General features: G+C 41.2%; 1 protein-coding gene across 3 annotated transcripts; it reads left to right on the top strand.

Moving 5' to 3' along the window:
* The first annotated feature begins 231 nt into the window (after positions 1-231).
* Positions 232-18,650, top strand: mat1a (methionine adenosyltransferase I, alpha). Of its 3 annotated transcripts, XM_054799491.1 has the most exons (10): positions 233-491; positions 2,367-2,444; positions 2,719-2,841; positions 4,848-4,960; positions 5,167-5,310; positions 9,658-9,783; positions 10,017-10,109; positions 10,181-10,363; positions 10,439-10,572; positions 17,768-18,650. In XM_054799491.1, exons 1-10 carry the CDS (start codon positions 425-427, stop codon positions 17,868-17,870), a joined length of 1,164 nt encoding a protein of 387 aa, XP_054655466.1. In that variant the 5' UTR covers positions 233-424; the 3' UTR covers positions 17,871-18,650. The 3 variants fall into 3 exon arrangements, with proteins under 3 accessions (XP_054655467.1, XP_054655468.1, XP_054655466.1); XM_054799492.1 differs by lacking the exon at positions 2,367-2,444 and having other exon boundaries at positions 232-491; XM_054799493.1 differs by lacking the exon at positions 17,768-18,650 and having other exon boundaries at positions 232-491; positions 10,439-10,576.
* Positions 18,651-18,896: the final 246 nt, after the last annotated feature.

Below are 18,896 nucleotides of genomic sequence, written 5' to 3'. Positions count from 1 at the left end.
ATCCACAGGCTGTCCATACTTTTGCAGGGTCCCACAGACAGGACTATCCCGCCGGTGTAGAGCAAACAGGCGGCACACCCCCCATAGGGCACCGTCTAAACACACATCATGCAAGCAGGAGTGCCCTCCCACCATCCACCCCCTCCTGGAATGGACTATCCCATGGATTCATGTGACGTGTGTGTGTGTGTGCGTGCGTGTCCTCTCAGCCATATATATGGGAGCATGTGGGCTCAGACGTGGAGTTTAGTAGCACAGACGGCTGCAGGCCCCCCCACACACACACAAAAAAAGCCAAGCAGGAATACCAGTGCACAGAAGAAGAGATCTCCGCCTGGACGTGCTCGCCTGTGGGAAGTGAGGAACCCTTTCACAACTCCTCCTCCTCCGCCTCTTTCTGCCCCCCGAAAGAAAAAAAAGAAAAATGGGTGATCTGCCGGAGGACGGCTCGTTCATGTTCACGTCGGAGTCTGTGGGAGAGGGACATCCAGGTAAGATTGACTTTTTAAAAAGCCTCAACTCCTCTTTACTCCATATAAGCACGTTTGGCATCCCATTCATAGCGCTTTCACTCATGTAGTGGGGCTGGGGGGGGGGTGTCCTGTGTGCAAGCTTGGTGTAAGGTTGCATGTTGGTGGAAAAGTGAGTAGCTCGAGAGACGTGCTGCGTGTTTTTGACACGGGGCGCCTCCGCAACATTCGCTTCGTTCTTAGTGTTCTTTCCAAACCTGATATTCAATCATTACTGCGGCGTTCACGCAAAGCCATGCACCTTTTCTACCCCAACACCCCACCTCCTCCCTCGCCGATGTGTCAAAGTCCTGCTCGCTGCATGGATAATCAGTAAACACGCACCGGCTTCACGCACACAAATATGTAACACATTAAATACATATCTCCTCATTTTTAACCACAGGCTGTTGTTTTTTTAAATTGACTAGATGTACATTTACCGTACAAAATGCGCACAAAAAATATAATATCATTTTTTAATACAAGGCCAATGCATACTGTTGACTAGAATGTGTTTGCACACACTGTGATGTATGGATTGGTTGTTATTTGGATGCTGCTATCGTAGCAAGGTACCGCGCACACGCTTGCTAACATGCCATACTCCACATCTGCTCTCTACCCGCAGGTACTGGACCCTTTTAAGACGTGGGGCTCAGTTTGGAAAAAAAACAATCAAAAACTCCCCCCCCCCTATATTTAATATTATTTTGAAAATTTAATTATTGTTTATTTTTTTCATATTTACTTAATCTAAACAAATTTTGAGCAAATACAAAAAAAAGAAGGCAACCGAGATTTAACAAATATTGTTGTAATATAAAATACATTTTTACGTAAAGATATAATTGTTTATACAACTTCTCCCTCTCAGGAATGGTTTTGACTTTTTACGCCGGATGCCCTTCCTGATGCAAACCCTGGCCGGGAATCAAACCCATGCTTTCTGACATGCAAGACGGAAGCATGGACCGTTACTACGCCAGGGATAACAAAATATATGAACATATTACATTCTGACTTGCTTTTTTTTAATTAATTTTTTATTTGTGTTTGTTCAAGCAGCAAAAAAACACCTAAAGATTAGAATATATATTACATAATATTTTGTATTTATTTAATTTAAATTACAATTTTACTGTAATATATGTTCATATTATATTATATATATAATATTATACATACCAATGACAAATATTTTATATATTTTATCATTTTATATTATTTTTAGATCATATATATATATATATATATATATATATATATATACAATAATAATATAATTATAAAAATACAAATATTTATACAAATATTTTTATATTTGCAAAAAAAAATTTTTTTTAACAATTTAAATTCAAATAACTTACATATTTTTTCATCGGGTTAGTTTTTTTTGTTTAAAAACATAAAAAACAGTACGTTTTTGAAAATATTTTGTATGTGCATATGTGTGTGTCTTTAAACCGTTCTTTTTTTGTTTGTTTAGTTTTGGAGAAATGCAAAAGCAGACAAAAATAGTAAATTAGGATGGATATTTTGGGAAAAGCATTTTTCTGCCAGTAAGTGCTGAGCAAATGCTGCTGATGTAAGCCATGTGTTGCATTGCTTCATCATGGTGCTGGTGAGTGGGGGGGTGCACACAAAGACAGACACATGAATGGGGGGCGCCCAGTCAGCCATTGTCCTTCCACTGTGCACAAAACACTTCCTGTTTTTGAGAGTCGGCGCACACCCGCCCCCCCTTTTATTTTTTTTTCCCCAGAGCCACACGTGTGAACGTGGACTCCTGGATTGATTAGTTCTGTCTGACTTGACACTTCCTTATCCCTCTTCTCCCGATGGTGTCTTTCCCAGACAAGATTTGCGACCAGATCAGCGACGCCGTCCTGGACGCGCACCTCAAGCAGGACCCCGATGCCAAAGTGGCGTGTGGTGGGTAAATTAGGAGCACGCTACTCTTCACATTCCTGCTTAATGTCAAAGGTCACCAGGGTGTCGCAAACACCCCGGCTCTCACGGAGGTTCTTCCAATTCTTCCAACGTATTGAGCTTTTGAAAAAGCTATCACTTGTAGCCGCAACCTCGCGAACTTGCTGATAACCAACGGCAAGCCTTGCAACACCTCCGCTCAAAAAGTTCAAAGTCTGAGGGGGGTAAAAAAAAAAAAAAAAAAAAAAAAAATCTTCATGTTGATTGTCATCCTTAGAGACGGTGTGTAAGACGGGCATGGTGCTGCTCTGTGGAGAGATCACGTCCCGGGCCAACGTGGACTACCAGACGGTGGTGAGGGACGCCATCAAACACATCGGCTACGACAACTCAGATAAAGGTGAATCCTAAACTGACACGATGTCACACAATAGCCAGCCTTTTTCTGTACCTGGGGGGCTGGAATAGGACCGCTCACCTCAGCCACAAAGGTTAACTGTGTGTTCCCACTTCACGATCAATCCATCCAATATTCATCGAATGAAATAAATACAAAAACAAGTTGATCCAAAATACATTGACATTTTTAGTTTATTTAGGACACCAGGATGTCCCAAGTGCGGCCCCACAGCTGTTTTTTTATTAGCCTGTGGCTCATTTTAAAAATATTTTTAAAAACAACATCAAACGTGGAAAAATCAGCAGTCATTTTACAAGAATAAAGACAAAATCTTATGGGAATAAAGTCTTAATTGCAAAGAAGAAAGTTAGATCATAAAAAAATAACACAAAATAAATAGTTGAAAAAAATGGAAAAAACAGCTCTAATTTGATGAGAATAAAGTCAAAATCCATCCATCCATCCATTTTCTATGCCGCTTATCCTCATTGGGGTCGTGGGTGTATGCTGGAGCCTATCCCAGCTGATAAAGTCAATATATAATAGAAAAAAGTTGTAATCTAACAACCAAGAGATGTAATTTTACCAGAATAACGTTGCAATATTATGAGGAAAAATAACATCATCTGAAATATTAAAGAAAGGGTTTTTTTTAAAGTCATAATATTATGAGAAATAAGCAAAATAACAGATAAAGTTGTAATTTTTTAAAAATTAGGTTATGGCAAAATTTGAAGTCAAAATATCATGAGAGTAAAGTCTTAATTACAGGGAGAAAGTTAGAAAATAAACATTTTATTAAATAAATAGTTGGAAAATTTAAAAAAAACAGCACAAAATGGAAAAAAACAGCTATAATTTTATGAGAAAAGCCGTAATTTTACGAGAATAACGTCATAATATTATGATTAGGCCTGGCACGATAATCAACAAATTAATGGTACGATAAATAAAAAAGAAGTCGATAATTTTGCCAGCCTCGATAAATTGACATGTGTTTACGTGCGTGTTTGTTTTCCTCATCTCTCTTTACCACACAAGCTGGATGACAAGAGGTTTCACTCTGCATTTGTCTGTGCGCGTTGGTTCAATAGTGCAGGGGTGTCAAACTGGTGCCATGGAGGGCCGAGACACTGCAGGTTTTCTTTCCAGCCGGTCACTAAAGCAGGTGATTTTAATGATCAACACCTTCAGTTTGAGGGAAGGAACTCATCAATTAAATCACCTGCTGAAGAAACTGGTTGGAGAGAAAACCTGCAGTGTCTCGGCCGTCCCCCTGAAGCCGAGACGAGTTTGACACATGTGCTCTAGTGGAATGAACGGAGAGAGTGAACCCTCCCTCACACCTTCAGCATCTTTGTCCCAGTACGTGGAGGCGGGGCTACACAGCGTGGATACACAGAGTTCTGCAAGTTAGCGTTGTGAGCAAGCAGACATAAATAAGAATGAGAGCACAAAAGCACATGCCGCATTGCGGAAATATTTCGGTTTGAAACAGAATGAACAACATGAACACATGAACACCGACGAAGCCATATGTCACACTGGTTTGAAAGTAGTGACGAGGAAGAAGGGCAATACATCCTGTCCAGCTTTCCCAACTGGGAAAAAAACTAGCGATGGAGGTGAAGCGGAGCCTTCATCCCGACAGCCAACGCTTCCTGAGGAATTTGGTTGGCTGTAACCAAACAGCGCAAAATGGTGCGCTCTCACTGGCAGTGGCCAAACTATCCAACTGTTATTTGAACCAGCACCAGATACCCACTTCCTGTATACTGTATGCATGAATGACGTCATTCATGCATTATTCACCGAGAATTAGGGGGGGGAATGCACATTTTTTAGGAATGGTAACAAAAGTGGAGGGAAAAAACCCCATCTTTATTTAGATCTGCAGCAACATGCAATGACTTTGTAATGACCCCAAACCTCCACAATGAGTCATTTTTACATCAATAATAAAGACAAAGCATAAACGTCCTTACCTGCTTTGTGTTCTTTTGCAGGTTTCGACTACAAGACGTGTAACGTTCTGGTGGCTCTGGAGCAGCAGAGCCCAGACATCGCTCAGGGGGTCCATGTGGATCGCAGAGAGGAGGACATTGGTGCTGGAGACCAGGTAGGACTCTCATTAGGCAGGCATTTGCATAGGTTTAGGCCTTCCATCCTCAACTAAATTATGAACGCAAACAAAAAAATTATCTTGGAGAATATAGTCACTATCTATCCATCTATCTATCTATCTATCTATCTATCTATCTATGTAAAAAAATGGCAATAATTCCACCCCTTGAGCTTGGGATCATCTTTCTCCTGCGTCTTCAGGGTCTGATGTTCGGCTACGCCACCGACGAGACAGAGGAGTGCATGCCTCTCACCATCGTCTTAGCCCACAAACTCAACTCAAAGATGGCAGAGCTCAGACGCAACGGGACCATCCCTTGGCTGCGCCCAGACTCCAAAACCCAGGTGAGTTCTTGGAAGAAGGTTGCTTTTGTTGTGTTCCAATCAAAGACGGGGGCCCAACCCTGGGGGGTGGAGCTGTGGGGTGAGGGTCAAAAAATTAAATACACAGATCAAGGGTACCCTTTGCTGTCTTCAACTTCACTTGAGTAGTGTTTGAAATAGTTGTTCTAACAATGTGTACTATCCCTATCACTCTGACGTTTATAGAGTGAGGAAGCTTACCAAACCATAAATTAAGCCTGTTCATGTTTTTATTTTGCGCTAGCACGGCTATGTTGTAAAAAAGTGTCTATATTTGGACATTGTAATGTTACATGTAAAGCATGTCTACTTTTGTTGTGAAATTAACAATATTTTCTCTGATAATTTTGTCTTGATTTCTACTTAGAATTAAAGAATGTCTGAAATTGGTTTCTAATGTGTTTTATTCAAATATTCTCAGTGTAAAAAAAAAATAACTTTCATGTAATCATTAGTGAAACCTTCGTTCGCCTGCCATGGAAAAACAAATCCCATGATGATTAAAATGGTATATATTCATGGAATAATTACTCAACTCTGCAACTAAAATGATTTTTTGTGTATAAAAGAGTAAAATAAGATTATTTGAAGAAAAGTCTGACACACCCAAATTTCGTGTCCGGCCCGTTATGTACGTACACTTCGAGCTCACAGCGTAAATTGCGTAATGCTAGTAGATATTGAATTAGAAAATAAAAAGTGCCTTCTTGGGCCGAACAAAACTTGTGTCCTTTCGCCGGTTATTCGCCAAATACGCGTTCAGCAGGGGAATGTGTCTTCATGTCCTCCATTTTGTGTCCGCGTTATGTACGTTCAGTCACGATTTCGGAGAAGCAGTATCATTGAATTCGACGAGCAATCGGCGGTTTAACAACCATTGTCAAGTCTAAGGTACGATTTTTTTCATTTTTATATATTTTGGAGAAGATCTTTATGCACTTTGAAATGATTTTTTTCGTCAGGTGAGTTACAAATTTTGTGTTTATCGAGCAGTGCAACTCGTTTTGACAGCCGTTGTTTTGACCTCTCGTAGGTCGCCGTTCGTGTCCTAGTTATGTACGTGCACGAAGCGGCGAAAAAACCACCGAGTTATGTAGATTACCTTTAAGAGAGTGAACTTCGGAGGGTTGCTATGGGAAATGGAAGATGTCTCGAGCTCTGGTATGTTGGGTGTGTGTTTTGCAATGTTTGAAGTTTGTGTTTATAACATTACCAAGGTCTATCCACCAGTTTGAAATTTTACCCAAAATGTAACACTTGGGTACCCTTGATCTGAGCCATGCACATAAATATAAAAATATTGTTGCGTCGCTGGGAGTGCTTCCGGCTTCCCAGCATGCCTTGCACATTTGTTTGGTAAAAAGTTGCTAGTTACATGTTTAGACTTGTCTTTCATTTTTCTGTGCATTCTAAAGATCTGAAAACATCTAAAATGAGGCAGCTAACAATGCACATAATGCAACACACCTATTCCGCCTATAAAGCCTTCTGAAAATACCTCCAAAAACCACCAAATGTCAATAACGTGACCTGCATATGAACCATGATACAGCGACATTGTTATTATTATTGTTATTAACATTGCTACGCCGAAGAACTACGTTAGTTGCCACACCACACTAGCTAGCTACTAGCCGGCTAGTGACTAGCTTCACCACACAGTCGCTCACAATGCCTCAGGCCACTAGCGAAAGGTAACGCTACATATTGGAGCTGCTCCCACTGCTGCTGTGTTTTTGATTTGAGTTTGGAAAAGTTGACGCTAGGTGTAGCCTTCCTTTCTATGTTGCTATGTGGAAGGAAGTTCTGCTAATGCTTAAAATGACCAAAATACAGCTAAATACTGTAAGTATTACATGTTATCATGAATGTACCTGGTACTACATGCTCACAGCATGGACCATAAATTCTGGTGTGTAAGCTACACCCACCCAATTTGGAGGAAAAACCAGATTTGTACATACAGTACATAAGTCGCACCAGACTATAAAGCCACAAGTGTCCACGGCAAAAAATGGGATATTTAGTGCACAGAAATACGTTACACAGAAAGATTTTTTGAAACTGCTAATAAAATAAATGCTTTTTTTCCAAACAGTTTGTGCCAAACAGTGGTGCAACACGGCTATTTCAACAGTGCACAACAGTGAACGGCTAATTAAACAGTGCCGAATAGTGCATGTAACATAGATAACAGTAGCCTACCAGAAAAGTCATTCATCGCCAACCTCCTGGGAACTAAAACCACGAAAGTCTTCCTCTTCCATGTCGGAATTGAACAGCGTCATAATTCCTTCGTCACGCACATCATCTGTCTTTCTCTCACTCTCTGTGTCCTCCTCTTCATATGGCAGTAGTCCAACCTTTCGAAACCGTTGAAGATAGTGTTTTTTCTGCTCCACACAGTAAGAATCCACAGACAGATTTTTGCATAAGTTGCACAGCTCCTTCTCTGACAGCTAAATCCATCGCCTTTAACTTGAAAGCGGCATCATATTGATTTCTTTGTGTGTTTTCTATGATGGAATGTTATGACTACCGGGTTGTCACTGCTAATGTGCACAATGCGTCCGGAACAGAGTGTGTGCGGTATGCACCTAAACATTGGTTGCAACCTGCCATAAACAAAAAGCAGAGACCATTCGGTCGCCTATTTTTTGGCAGTGAGTGTTAGCTGGATAGGCAGCAACTTTATTAATCTCCAAGAGAACAACACAGCATTTTATGTTTTGTTTTACATGGTTTATTGTATCTGTGTGCCTATTTATTGATCTATAGTGTACGGATATGACGTGTACGACTGTTGCGCTACGTACATTGCATAAGCTGCATACGTAAGGTCACTTACGTATTATCTTCTCGCTTTCATAAGATCCACAGTACAGTGGGACCAGTGATACCATGGTCCGCCTTTGAGTCATCATAGTGCGTAGAGCGGATGGAGGTATGTGTCAACAACGCCATCGCTGCACTAATTCCAATACGTCCCCAAAACAATGTTGTACATTTGATTTTAGTGTAAATTGTGCTTGTTGTTGCTCACTGTAAACTGCAGCACGTGCGTGCATGCGCCACTCAATTGGAGCGACAGGGTTAGCAAACGCCGAGAAAGGTGGCTTCTTTGCGGTTTTTTTTGGTTGTTTCCTGATTTTTTTTTTTTTGGCCTTATGATGGACTATCGTAGTAATAGCGTTTTCCGTATTTACACAATTAGTAGTAGTTCTGAAGTATACGAGATGTCACGGGATTAGAGCATTTATAGGACACGGGGTTATGGTTTGAGAAAAAAGTAGCAGCTTACACACTGGAAATTACGGTCTATTAAACCATAAAACCTTGCTGGAGGTTTTTAGAGGGGTTTTAATAACGGGCTTTGGAGGCGGAATACGTGTGTCCCGTTACATGCACTAATTAGCTGCCTCTTTTTACCTGTTTTTATATCTTCAGAATGCACAGAAAAGAGAAAGATGTGTGTTCATGTCTCACATAAAGATTGTGGATGATGGGCAAAATTCCAAAAAACGCGCATTTTTCCTTTCACTTAGTTTGTGTTCATTAGTAGTAGTAGTGTGTTTACTTACCTGTTACATGATGTTCTGTCATTTTTGTGTTGGCATGGTGATTGTAGTTGTGTGTTCTGACCTGTTCAAGCTCACTGCAAGTTCAGTGTTGGCCATTGCTTGCCCAATTAAAAATCCACAATATACAGGGCCACAACAGGGCCAATAAAATGTTGCCACTTTTTAGTCATACACAAGTTTTTGTAATGAGAACTTATTTAAAAATTGTATTTACAGGTTTGTAACAGAAACATGAAATTAACATTTACCAAAATGCCACATTCTGTGGGGATACCTGATGGAGAGCGTGTACTGCAACAACCCACAGACCATTGAGGCCCTGAAGACCAACATCCATCAAGAAAATCCGGATAAACCCCCTCTTGAGATATGTGGCAATGTCATCACAAACCTCAGTGTGCGTGTTGTAATCCACAGAAGAGGAGCGTGGATTGTCATCAAGTATTGAACTGTGTAGAAAACAAGAGACAAAGTAGGAAACCTTTGGTATCAAATGTTAATTAGATTTTTCTAATATAATTTTTAATAAGTTTGCATTTCAAAAACTTGTGTATGATTAAAAAGTGGTAACATTTTATTGGCCCACCCTGCATAATATACGTACACCTACAGAACACTCAGGCTCCATTAACGACGTGCTAGTTAGAAGATAGCGGACACTTGAATCCGGTAATAAAAGTGTCATAACATGTTTTGGACTACACCTAATTGCTGTCACATGACTTCCTGCTCATTTTCATCCAATCAGGTGACGGTGCATTACGACCAGAAAGACGGCGCCGTGATCCCCAGGAGGGTCCACACCATCGTCATCTCCGTGCAACACGACGACTACATCTCTCTGGAAGAGCAGAAGAAGGTCCTCAAGGAGAAGGTTTGGACATCTTCATCTATCACATACAGTAGATAGCTGACATAACATTAGCATGGAAACAGGAGTTCAGAACATTCAAAGATCACGTCCCGTTATTTTATTCAATACATTTTTCCATAAAATAAAAAATCAGACATGTCGGAAATGAATTTTGTCTTAAAAAGTACTTGTCCAAAAACGTGTCTTTAAAACGTGTCAGTACGTTATGTTGTTGCTTTTTTGTTTTTAAACAGGTGATCAACGCTGTGGTGCCCGCCAAGTACTTGGACGACAAGACCATCTACCACCTGCAACCCAGCGGCCGCTTCGTCATCGGAGGACCTCAGGTGGGCCTAGGAGACCTAAACCACCAGCTGGAACCCACATGGAGTCTAACCTGTTTTTGGTGGTCCATTAGGGAGACGCCGGCGTCACGGGCCGTAAGATCATCGTGGACACGTACGGAGGCTGGGGCGCTCACGGGGGCGGAGCTTTCTCAGGCAAAGACTTCTCCAAAGTGGACCGTTCGGCCGCTTACGCCGCTCGCTGGGTGGCCAAGTCTCTGGTCAAGGCCAAGCTGTGCAGGAGGGTTCTGGTCCAGGTGAGACTTCTTGTCTTCTAAAGCAGTATGCGGTCATAATGGATCCTCCGAGTCATCACCCCGATGTCCTAACAGGTGTCCTACGCCATCGGGGTGGCTCATCCTCTGTCCATCTCGTTGTTCACCTACGGCTCGTCCAATAAAACGGAGTCAGAGCTGCTCCACATCGTCAACAAGAACTTTGACCTGAGGCCAGGAGTCATTGTCAGGTAAACGTGCTGACAGAAGACATGCTATTTAGTTTTTTCCCCAATTGAAGTACAAGTATTTGCCACTAGAGGCCGCCAAAGATTAATTTTCCACACATACTTTTTTAGTGTGAAAGTAGCATAAGAATAATAATTATTAGATTAGATAGATTTTTTTCAGCGTTAGTTTGGGAAAAATACAGTTAAAGCTAAAAAAAGTGTAATATAAAAAGAGCATACACACACTGGCGCCAAGACACTGTTTGTTGCCCCAATTGAAGTACAAGTATTAACCACTAGAGTTTTGTCTATATGTGCCCTGCGATTGGCTGGCGACCAGTCCAGGGTGTACCCCTCCTGTCGCCCGAAGTCAGCTGGGCTAAGCTCCAGCATGCCCCCGCGACCCTAAAGAGGAGAAGCGGTATAGAAAATGGATGGATGGAAGTAGTATAAGAATAATAATGATATGATAGATTTTTTTCAGCGTTAGGTTGGGAAAAATACAGTAAAAGCTAAAAAAAAAAAAAGTGTAATATAAAAAGACAGCATACACACACATGCTGTTTTTTTGCCCCAATTGAAGTACAAGTATTTACCGCTAGAGGCCGCCAAAGATGACTTTCTACACATACTTTTTACTGAGAAAAAAATGATCGAGAGGAAAATTATTTAAATTTACAAGAGTAAAGTCATAAATTTACGAGAAACAACTTATAATATTATAAGAATAAAGTAGTGAATTTATGAGAAAATAGTCATACGATTACGATTCATACGTCTCAGAGGATGCGGCGACTACCTTCAGGAAGGAAGGAAACTTTCCTCTTGCTTCGGGCAAGCTTTTATTTAAAACGTGGCAGCAAAACAGAGCAGTTGAGCACAAACAGAAAAGCATGTCTCGCCCTTCTCCCGCACGTGGCGCTCACACTTCCGCCTTCCTTACCCCGCCCCCTCCACATGCCAAATGTCACATAAGTCCCGCCTTTCCATAGCTGTCTCAGGCAATGTCTGTAGCATTAAGTTACGATGTTTTTTCTCGTAAATTTACGACTTTATTCTCAAAATCTCAGTTTTTTTTCCCCCTCAATGTGGCCCGTTGTAAAATGTTGTTAAAAAAAACAAAAAACTTTGTAATGTGAAAAGACAAAGCCTACACACACACTGGCTGCAAGACAAGCTACTTGTTTGTCCCCTCAATTGAAGTACACGTCTTTACCGCTAGAGGCCGCCAAAGATTTTTCAACACATAGTTTTTGCTGTGAAACTATAAGAATAATAATAATCTATAATAGAGTTTCTTCAGAAAGTACCGTTAAAGATATATATTCTTAAAACTTTTTATTTTTCCTTTTTTATCTTTTTAAACTGTTTTTCTTTCCCCTTCTGCTCACATTTATTATTATGTGACACACCTGCCAACAATGCACAACCACCCCCTTCTCTTGTACATTGTTGTTACTTGTCTTATGTTTTATGGATTGTGTTCTCTAATCCCCCCAAGTATGTAAATATGCATCTTATAAGTTTACTGCAGCACTGCTGTAAATGCACACGCACTCAAAACTAAAACTTGTAATGTGAAAGTCAAAGCATTACACACACTGGCCTCAAGATACGGTTTGTTCCCCAATTGAAGTACACTTAGTTACCGCTGGAGGCCGCCAAAGACGACTTTTTCTACACATACTTTCTGTTGTGAAAGTAGCACTAGAATAGTAATGATCTGTAATATAGTTTCTTCAGCGTTAGGTTGGGAAAATACAGGTTAAGGATTAATAAAAAAACGTGTGATGTAAAAAAAAAAACAGAGCATACACGCTATGAGATACATTTTCAGTGGAGCAAAGACTAAGGATGTAAATCTCTTTGTGGTAGATGATCCGCTACGCATCTACAGTACATGCATGGGTTGAGATAACATTCAAAACAACGATGGAATTTTAAAAACAGAATGATTCGATACTGTGTACACACGATCCGATTCAACGGTTACATATGTTGACGTGGACATTAATCTCACTTTATAAAATAAAGAAGGGAATTGTGTAAAAGTGGCATTCCTACAGTATTTTCAAATGTGTAAACGAGCACATCATATCCCCGAGCATGCGTCCCCGCGGGAAACGTTCAAGTGCAATGATAACCAAAAAAAATACTTAAAAAAAGAACAAAATAATATCAAATTTGATGTAAATGGATATCAATTTTGGAAATATGGTCATTATTTTATTTAAAAAAATAATATAGTTAGAAACCCCACAGTTTTTGCATGTTTATGTTGTTTGTTGTGAGCGGCGACTCGTCCCACTTTGTTCAATGGTCCCTAAATGCACCATATACTGTAACTTTGTCCCACGCTGCACAGATGGACAACTATACTGTATTTTTACTCTTTTTCTTTCACGTCATATTTGGTCCCAAATGCTGATGCTATGCATAAAGGTAAGATGTGATGACCTTATTGAGTGCTAATGTGCATGTTTGTTTGGTGCACTTTCTGAAAAACAAAGTCCAGGCTCGTACTGGTGGTTGGTGGCTCTGTATTCATTTCGTGCTTTTAATTTGATGTTGTTCCTGTCTTAGTTCTACGCAATACATACTAAATAAGACCGATGAGATCGCTATAATGTACCTATGTTGTGCTGATGTTTTGAAAATCTTTCCCGCTGACTAGCTAGCGCGCTGCTAATGCTATTTGGGTACATTCTCGTCCTCAGTCATGCTAAGCTACGGAGCATCAACCGCTTGCTAGTCTTGCGATACCTGGTGCATGTCTCGACAACCCATTCATCTAAGGATTTATGGCTGATTCTTATCGATCCAGGAGGCTGATACCGATGCAGCCGTACCTCTCGCTTGTCAAACCGGATATCCGGTCGCATCCCTATCAAACACCATGCTGACTTTTGATTGACACTGTTTAATATGTTTATTTGACATGTTTAATATGTTTATTTGACATGTTTAATATGTTTATTTGACATGTATTTATTAATATCTTTAACTGAAACAGTACATGAGCACATGCAATCCAATCAATCTAATTAATTTCTCCCAGACACCCAAAATAATGTAAAATAATTATAAATGAGAAATGAAATTGACTTTTAAGGTCATTTTTACTTTTATTGAAGACTCTTCTTGGTGAAGACAGGGAGGAGGGGAGGGCACGCCGTCTTCGTACTTGGTGACGCGTCAAATTCATTATAGAGTTTCTTACATTCGTTATCAAAGCGCTGGCACTCGCATCTTTCTTTGGCCCCATGGCGGGTTATTTAGCAGTCACAGTCAATAAGAAATGCACAAACAGACGAAAACAAAAACTGAGGTTTGACTTGTACTTGGCTGAAATAAAACCGCTAAACCGGGGGAGTCTAAAGTGCGGTCCGGGGGCCATTTGCTGCCTCGGTTGTTTTGTCATTGGCACGCGGCACTTTTTAAAGATACTGTATATAAATTGTCAAGAAAAACTAATTTTACAAGAATAAAGTCTAAATATTCAGAAAAAAAGCTGTAATGTAACAAGAAAAAGACCTACTTTTACGAGAATAAATAGGAAATAAATAGGAAAAATAATGTCAGTTTAGTAGCATAAAGTTGAAATATTACAGAAAAAAAATATTACGTGAAACAAAAAAAAACAAATAAAGTTGTAATTTTTGAAAATGTAGTTTTTTTAGGAAAACATTATGTTATGAGAATAAAGTCAAAATATTATCGGAATGGTGATATTCATGAGAAGAACATTTACAAGAAGAGAGAAAAAGAGAAGAAGAAAGAGAACTGTAATTTTACCAGAATAATGTCTAAATATTAAGATAAAAAACTCATTCTAACAAGAAAAAAGGTGCAATTTTACGAGAATCGACTTCTAATAGTACGAGGAAAAATGTCATTTTAGTAGCATAGAGTTGAAATATCAAAGAAGAAATGTTATTTTTTTAATGGTAATACAGTGTTCCCTCGCTCTGTCGCGGATTTGCTATTTTGCAGATTTTTTTTCCGTTCTTTTGTTTTTTTTTTTATCACAGCGTATGAACGCTGTCACAGGCCGAACCTGGCCCTTTAAGAACAACTGCATTGTGGGACGTTTAGTGTCTCTCTCTTCCCTTTCTCGTCTGTCCGCACCGCCCATTGTGTTCTGCGTTCTGATTGGCTGTAGACCATTGTCAGTCGCTAGCTTGTAAATGAATCTTCGCTTCGTCTGCAGCAGCATGTTTTGATAAAGATACAAAACCGCTACGATACAGCGCAACGGCGCCTGCACGAAAAGGCACGGCCACGGGAGTGAAACGTGCGCGAGCGACTTAATCATTTCTTGTGTCGATCATTCAAATTCAAACAAAGCTGTGAACTTTTTTGAGTGTTTAAACAAGAGAGAAATGTCAGAAAATGTGATTGCCTTTCTGAGAAGAGTGTACAAAGTGTAGGGTGAGGGCGTTACAGCCTCAACACACACATCATCTCCCGCGATAAACGAGGGAACACTGTATTATGAGAAACACATAATGTCAGAAATAATGACAATATCATGGGAATAAAGTCATAGTATTACCAAAATAAACTTCATGGAGATTATTTAAGGATAAAGTTGCAATATTTGGAAAATGAAAAAAAAAAAAAAACAGCAAAAATTTTGAAAAAAAGAGCAAAGTGGTACTAATAAAAGGCTTTTTCGTTTTTTGTTTTTTTTTTGGTTTTTTCTTTGAAATATATATGACTTCTTGGCATATCTACATGTGTTGGGGGGGGGGGGAGACAAGTAGCTGTAATTTTATGAGAACACAGTAAAAATAGTCACAGAAAAAAGTCGTATTCTAGTGAGAAAAAAGGGTCCAATTTTACACTTGTAACTTGTAATATTATGAGGAAAAAAATGTAAAAAATATATATTTTTTAAAGTTAGAAACAGAGAAAACAAAATAAAGTGGTCATTTTAAGAATGAGCTTGGGGTAAACGTTAAAATGTTATGGGAATAAAGTCACAATATTACCAAAAGAATTATTATTCCATTATTATTTATTGACATTGCATTATTTATTTACATTATTATTTAAGAAGAAAGTTTAAATATTTGGAAAATGAATGAAAAAAAAAAAATACAACAGCAAAAATGGGCAAAAAAGAGTAAAGTTGATACTAATAATCGTAGGGATGCTCCGGTCAGGGTTTCATGCTGCCGATACCAATCATCCAAGAGTGAAAGCGGCCGATACCGATCACATAGATTAGGTGTACATTTTTATATCAGGGGTCACTTGCGAGAGCTCATTTTTGTAACATTTCTTTTTGTAGCTCATTTCGAGCCAAACAAAGCGAATATGCTTGTTTTACCAGAACATGAAGAAAATGCTGGGCTCACGTCGGTGACCCCCGGCCTGTACGATCTGAAAGGGGAACCAGAGTTAGCTAGTTTTCGACTGCTCACTCGGAGTCTTCCTCGGAGTGGTCACGTGATGTTCCTGTGACGTGAAACGTAGGACCGTAAACCGGGGGGGGGCCTTGGGATGTTGTCCTAAAGATGTTGGACAGCAGATGGCGCCGGCGCCCTGCCTTCACTGACAGGAAGACGTCTGTACAACAAGACACGTGGCATCACGTGACCAGTCTGAGGAAGACTGCAGGTGAGCAGTCGAAACTGTCACGTACGAAAAGACGAGCTAAGTGTGGTCCGTAAAAAGAACCGCTGAGAATGTTAGACCAAGTCAACCTCATTGGACCATAAAATCACCTTCTTTTAGACAAAACCATATTTGACTGACGTTTCAAACTCACTGGTGAAACTTGGAGGATCAGACGCCTTCTTTAGCTCCATGGCGCTCCAGCAGGACCCCCAGGCGGTTGGCAAACCCGGTTTCCTCCCCCGCCGACGGCCGGCCATCCAGTCCGACGAATCCAACCACTATCCGGCTTAGACCTCCGACTGCCGCGCACACACGGGCGAGCGTCCAGCGTTTTGGCCACGTTAGCCTCGAAAATCACCACACCCCGCCATGTCCGCCACCCCAAATGCCGCACCACGCTAAAAAGTCAGAAAGTTTTCATCGGGCTGGCCAAGGTGAGACCATTACTGACGTAGGGGTGGCAATAAGGTGATACCTGAATTGTCTGGATCGCCCGTTGCTCCGCCACTGCTCGTGGAGCGTCTGTTAGAGCAGCTCATTGCTGATTAGCGTGCCGAGGACATGTTTTCAATGCATAGTTTCCGGATTCTGCTCACCATCATGGCGGCCAACACGCAAGCGGGTGCTGATCGGCGCTCCTGTTTGATGCCCACTCGTGCTTCAGGATTTAAGCCAAAGTCAACATCGAGAAAACTTGAGTAATCATGGAAAACTCCCCCACCGCTTGCAGTCCATGCAAGACGTGCTGGTATTGACAGCTCCTCCACATGGAAAGTTGTGCGCTGCAGTGAAATGCGTCCAAGCGGAAATGGCGGTAAGGCTGAACTAATGTTCTGCACCACAGAGCCGCGTTTATCAAAACTGTCCCCCCAGCCGTGGGGTGGCCGGAGGCCGGAGGCCAGAGGCCAAGGGTGGCCACGGCCACTTAAACTACAGTGCGTCAGGGTCGGCTGCCTCGTGTAACTGCCCGTATTTCTCTACTTCAGCTTCAGGATCTCCTGCTCGTCCGCGTGTCTCCGTTTGCGTAGTTAGAAAATCTGGAGGTGCGTGGAGCGGGAATTTTACACGTGAAAAGTGGGGCCGTGGGTGCGAAAATGACATCATTTGTCCGCACGGAGCCACATGGACCTGGCGGATGCGGAAAGCGTAAAACAGGTCCCACACAGCACACATGTTTGTTTTGGCTTTGTGAAGGGAAAGTGGGCGGTGATCGGCCTTATAAGGCAAGTATCGGCATGTGCCGATCGCGCGCTTTTTCAGGGAAATCGGCCGATGGATGGCAGCGCCCCTAAACAACAGGCCTACAGATCACCCACATGGCGAAGCTGAGCTGCGTTCAACTCCAGTGTGTGGAACCTCTAATGCATCGACATGGGTTGCTTCACTAAATAGCAAACAGGCAAAGTTTCATCCTTTCATTTTTCACTACGTGGCCCTCGCTGGAAAAGGTTTGGACACCCCCGCAGTAAAGCAAGCCTCTTGTGCATGCAGCCCTGGTATTGGATGTGCTTGTACAGTACGTAGGTGGCGCTGTGGCCAGCGAGTGTGTTCTGTTGCTGATGTAGCAAATCTTGCAATTGTTTGTGTGCAGGGAACTGCAGCTGAAGAGGCCCATCTACCAGCAGACGGCCACCTACGGCCACTTCGGTCGGGCAGAGTTTAGTTGGGAGATTCCCAAAAAGCTCATTGTGTAAAATAAACACAAGCTACAAAGAAATCAACCAACCAAAGTTGTCCGGGGCTGAGAGAGAAGGCGAGGAAACGTAATGTGAAGAACATCTCATGGGAACAAGAAGAGCAAACATTGCCGGGACTTCCATCTTATCTTCCATCCTATTCAATTGTCGCTTGCTGCTTTTTCCTTTTTCCTCCCGTTTCAAATAAATGTCCAATCACAAATCTCCACCACCTCAAGGAATGTTTCGATCCCCGATTCCCGCTAAACCAAAGCCGCGTCACCACTCTGCTCAACAAACAGGTCAACAAAACACGGGGAGTTGGGGGGGGGGCGTCCAGTGTCACACGCGTGTTACAGTCACGTAAAATGTCCACGAGCCATGTGTCTTCACTTTTGCTGCCTTATTTTCCTAACTACTGCTTGCCGAGTGCCTTAATACGTCTTCTCTTTGTCTGTAGCGCACTTCTCCGCCCCTCCCATCTCCTCTTCACGTCATACAGGCTGCTTTCTGTGTCGTGGTCCTTTGCCTTCGAAGCAAACGCACAAATACAAGTTCATTTGAAGAGCCAAAGCGCGTTTTAGCGGGCATTACGACTTTTTCCAATGTCTTAATTACACAGAAAGCAGTGAATTAATTCCTCGGTGCTGAGCCTTCATCAACAGCGAGTGTTGTTGTTTTTAAGAATATTCCTTGACGAGGTGTGTTGATCCGTGTCCTTTATGCTGTCATCTTGTGTTGGCAAATAAGTGGACAGTGTAAATAATTAAACACAGGAAATTAAAGATATCAATTGAAGATGTGTGTGGATTTTTTCTTTTTTTTAGAAGAAAAAGAGTGAATATTTAGAAAATGTTTTATTTGGAAAATCCGGTTGCAGAAAATGTTACGAGAATAAAGTCAAAATATGATTTATTTACGGGGAGAAAACGTACAAGAAAATTGAAATAGCTGGAAAAAAAAGCCCAGCAGGAATGGAAAAAACTGCTGCAATTTTACGAGAATCAAATCAAAATATAAAAAGAAAAACAGGTCGTATTCTAA

This window comes from Dunckerocampus dactyliophorus, chromosome 14 (assembly GCF_027744805.1).
Source record: "Dunckerocampus dactyliophorus isolate RoL2022-P2 chromosome 14, RoL_Ddac_1.1, whole genome shotgun sequence".
NCBI classification, from domain to species: domain Eukaryota; kingdom Metazoa; phylum Chordata; class Actinopteri; order Syngnathiformes; family Syngnathidae; genus Dunckerocampus; species Dunckerocampus dactyliophorus.
Note: the sequence above shows the minus strand (reverse complement) of the source record. Positions and strands in the feature narration are given on the sequence as shown.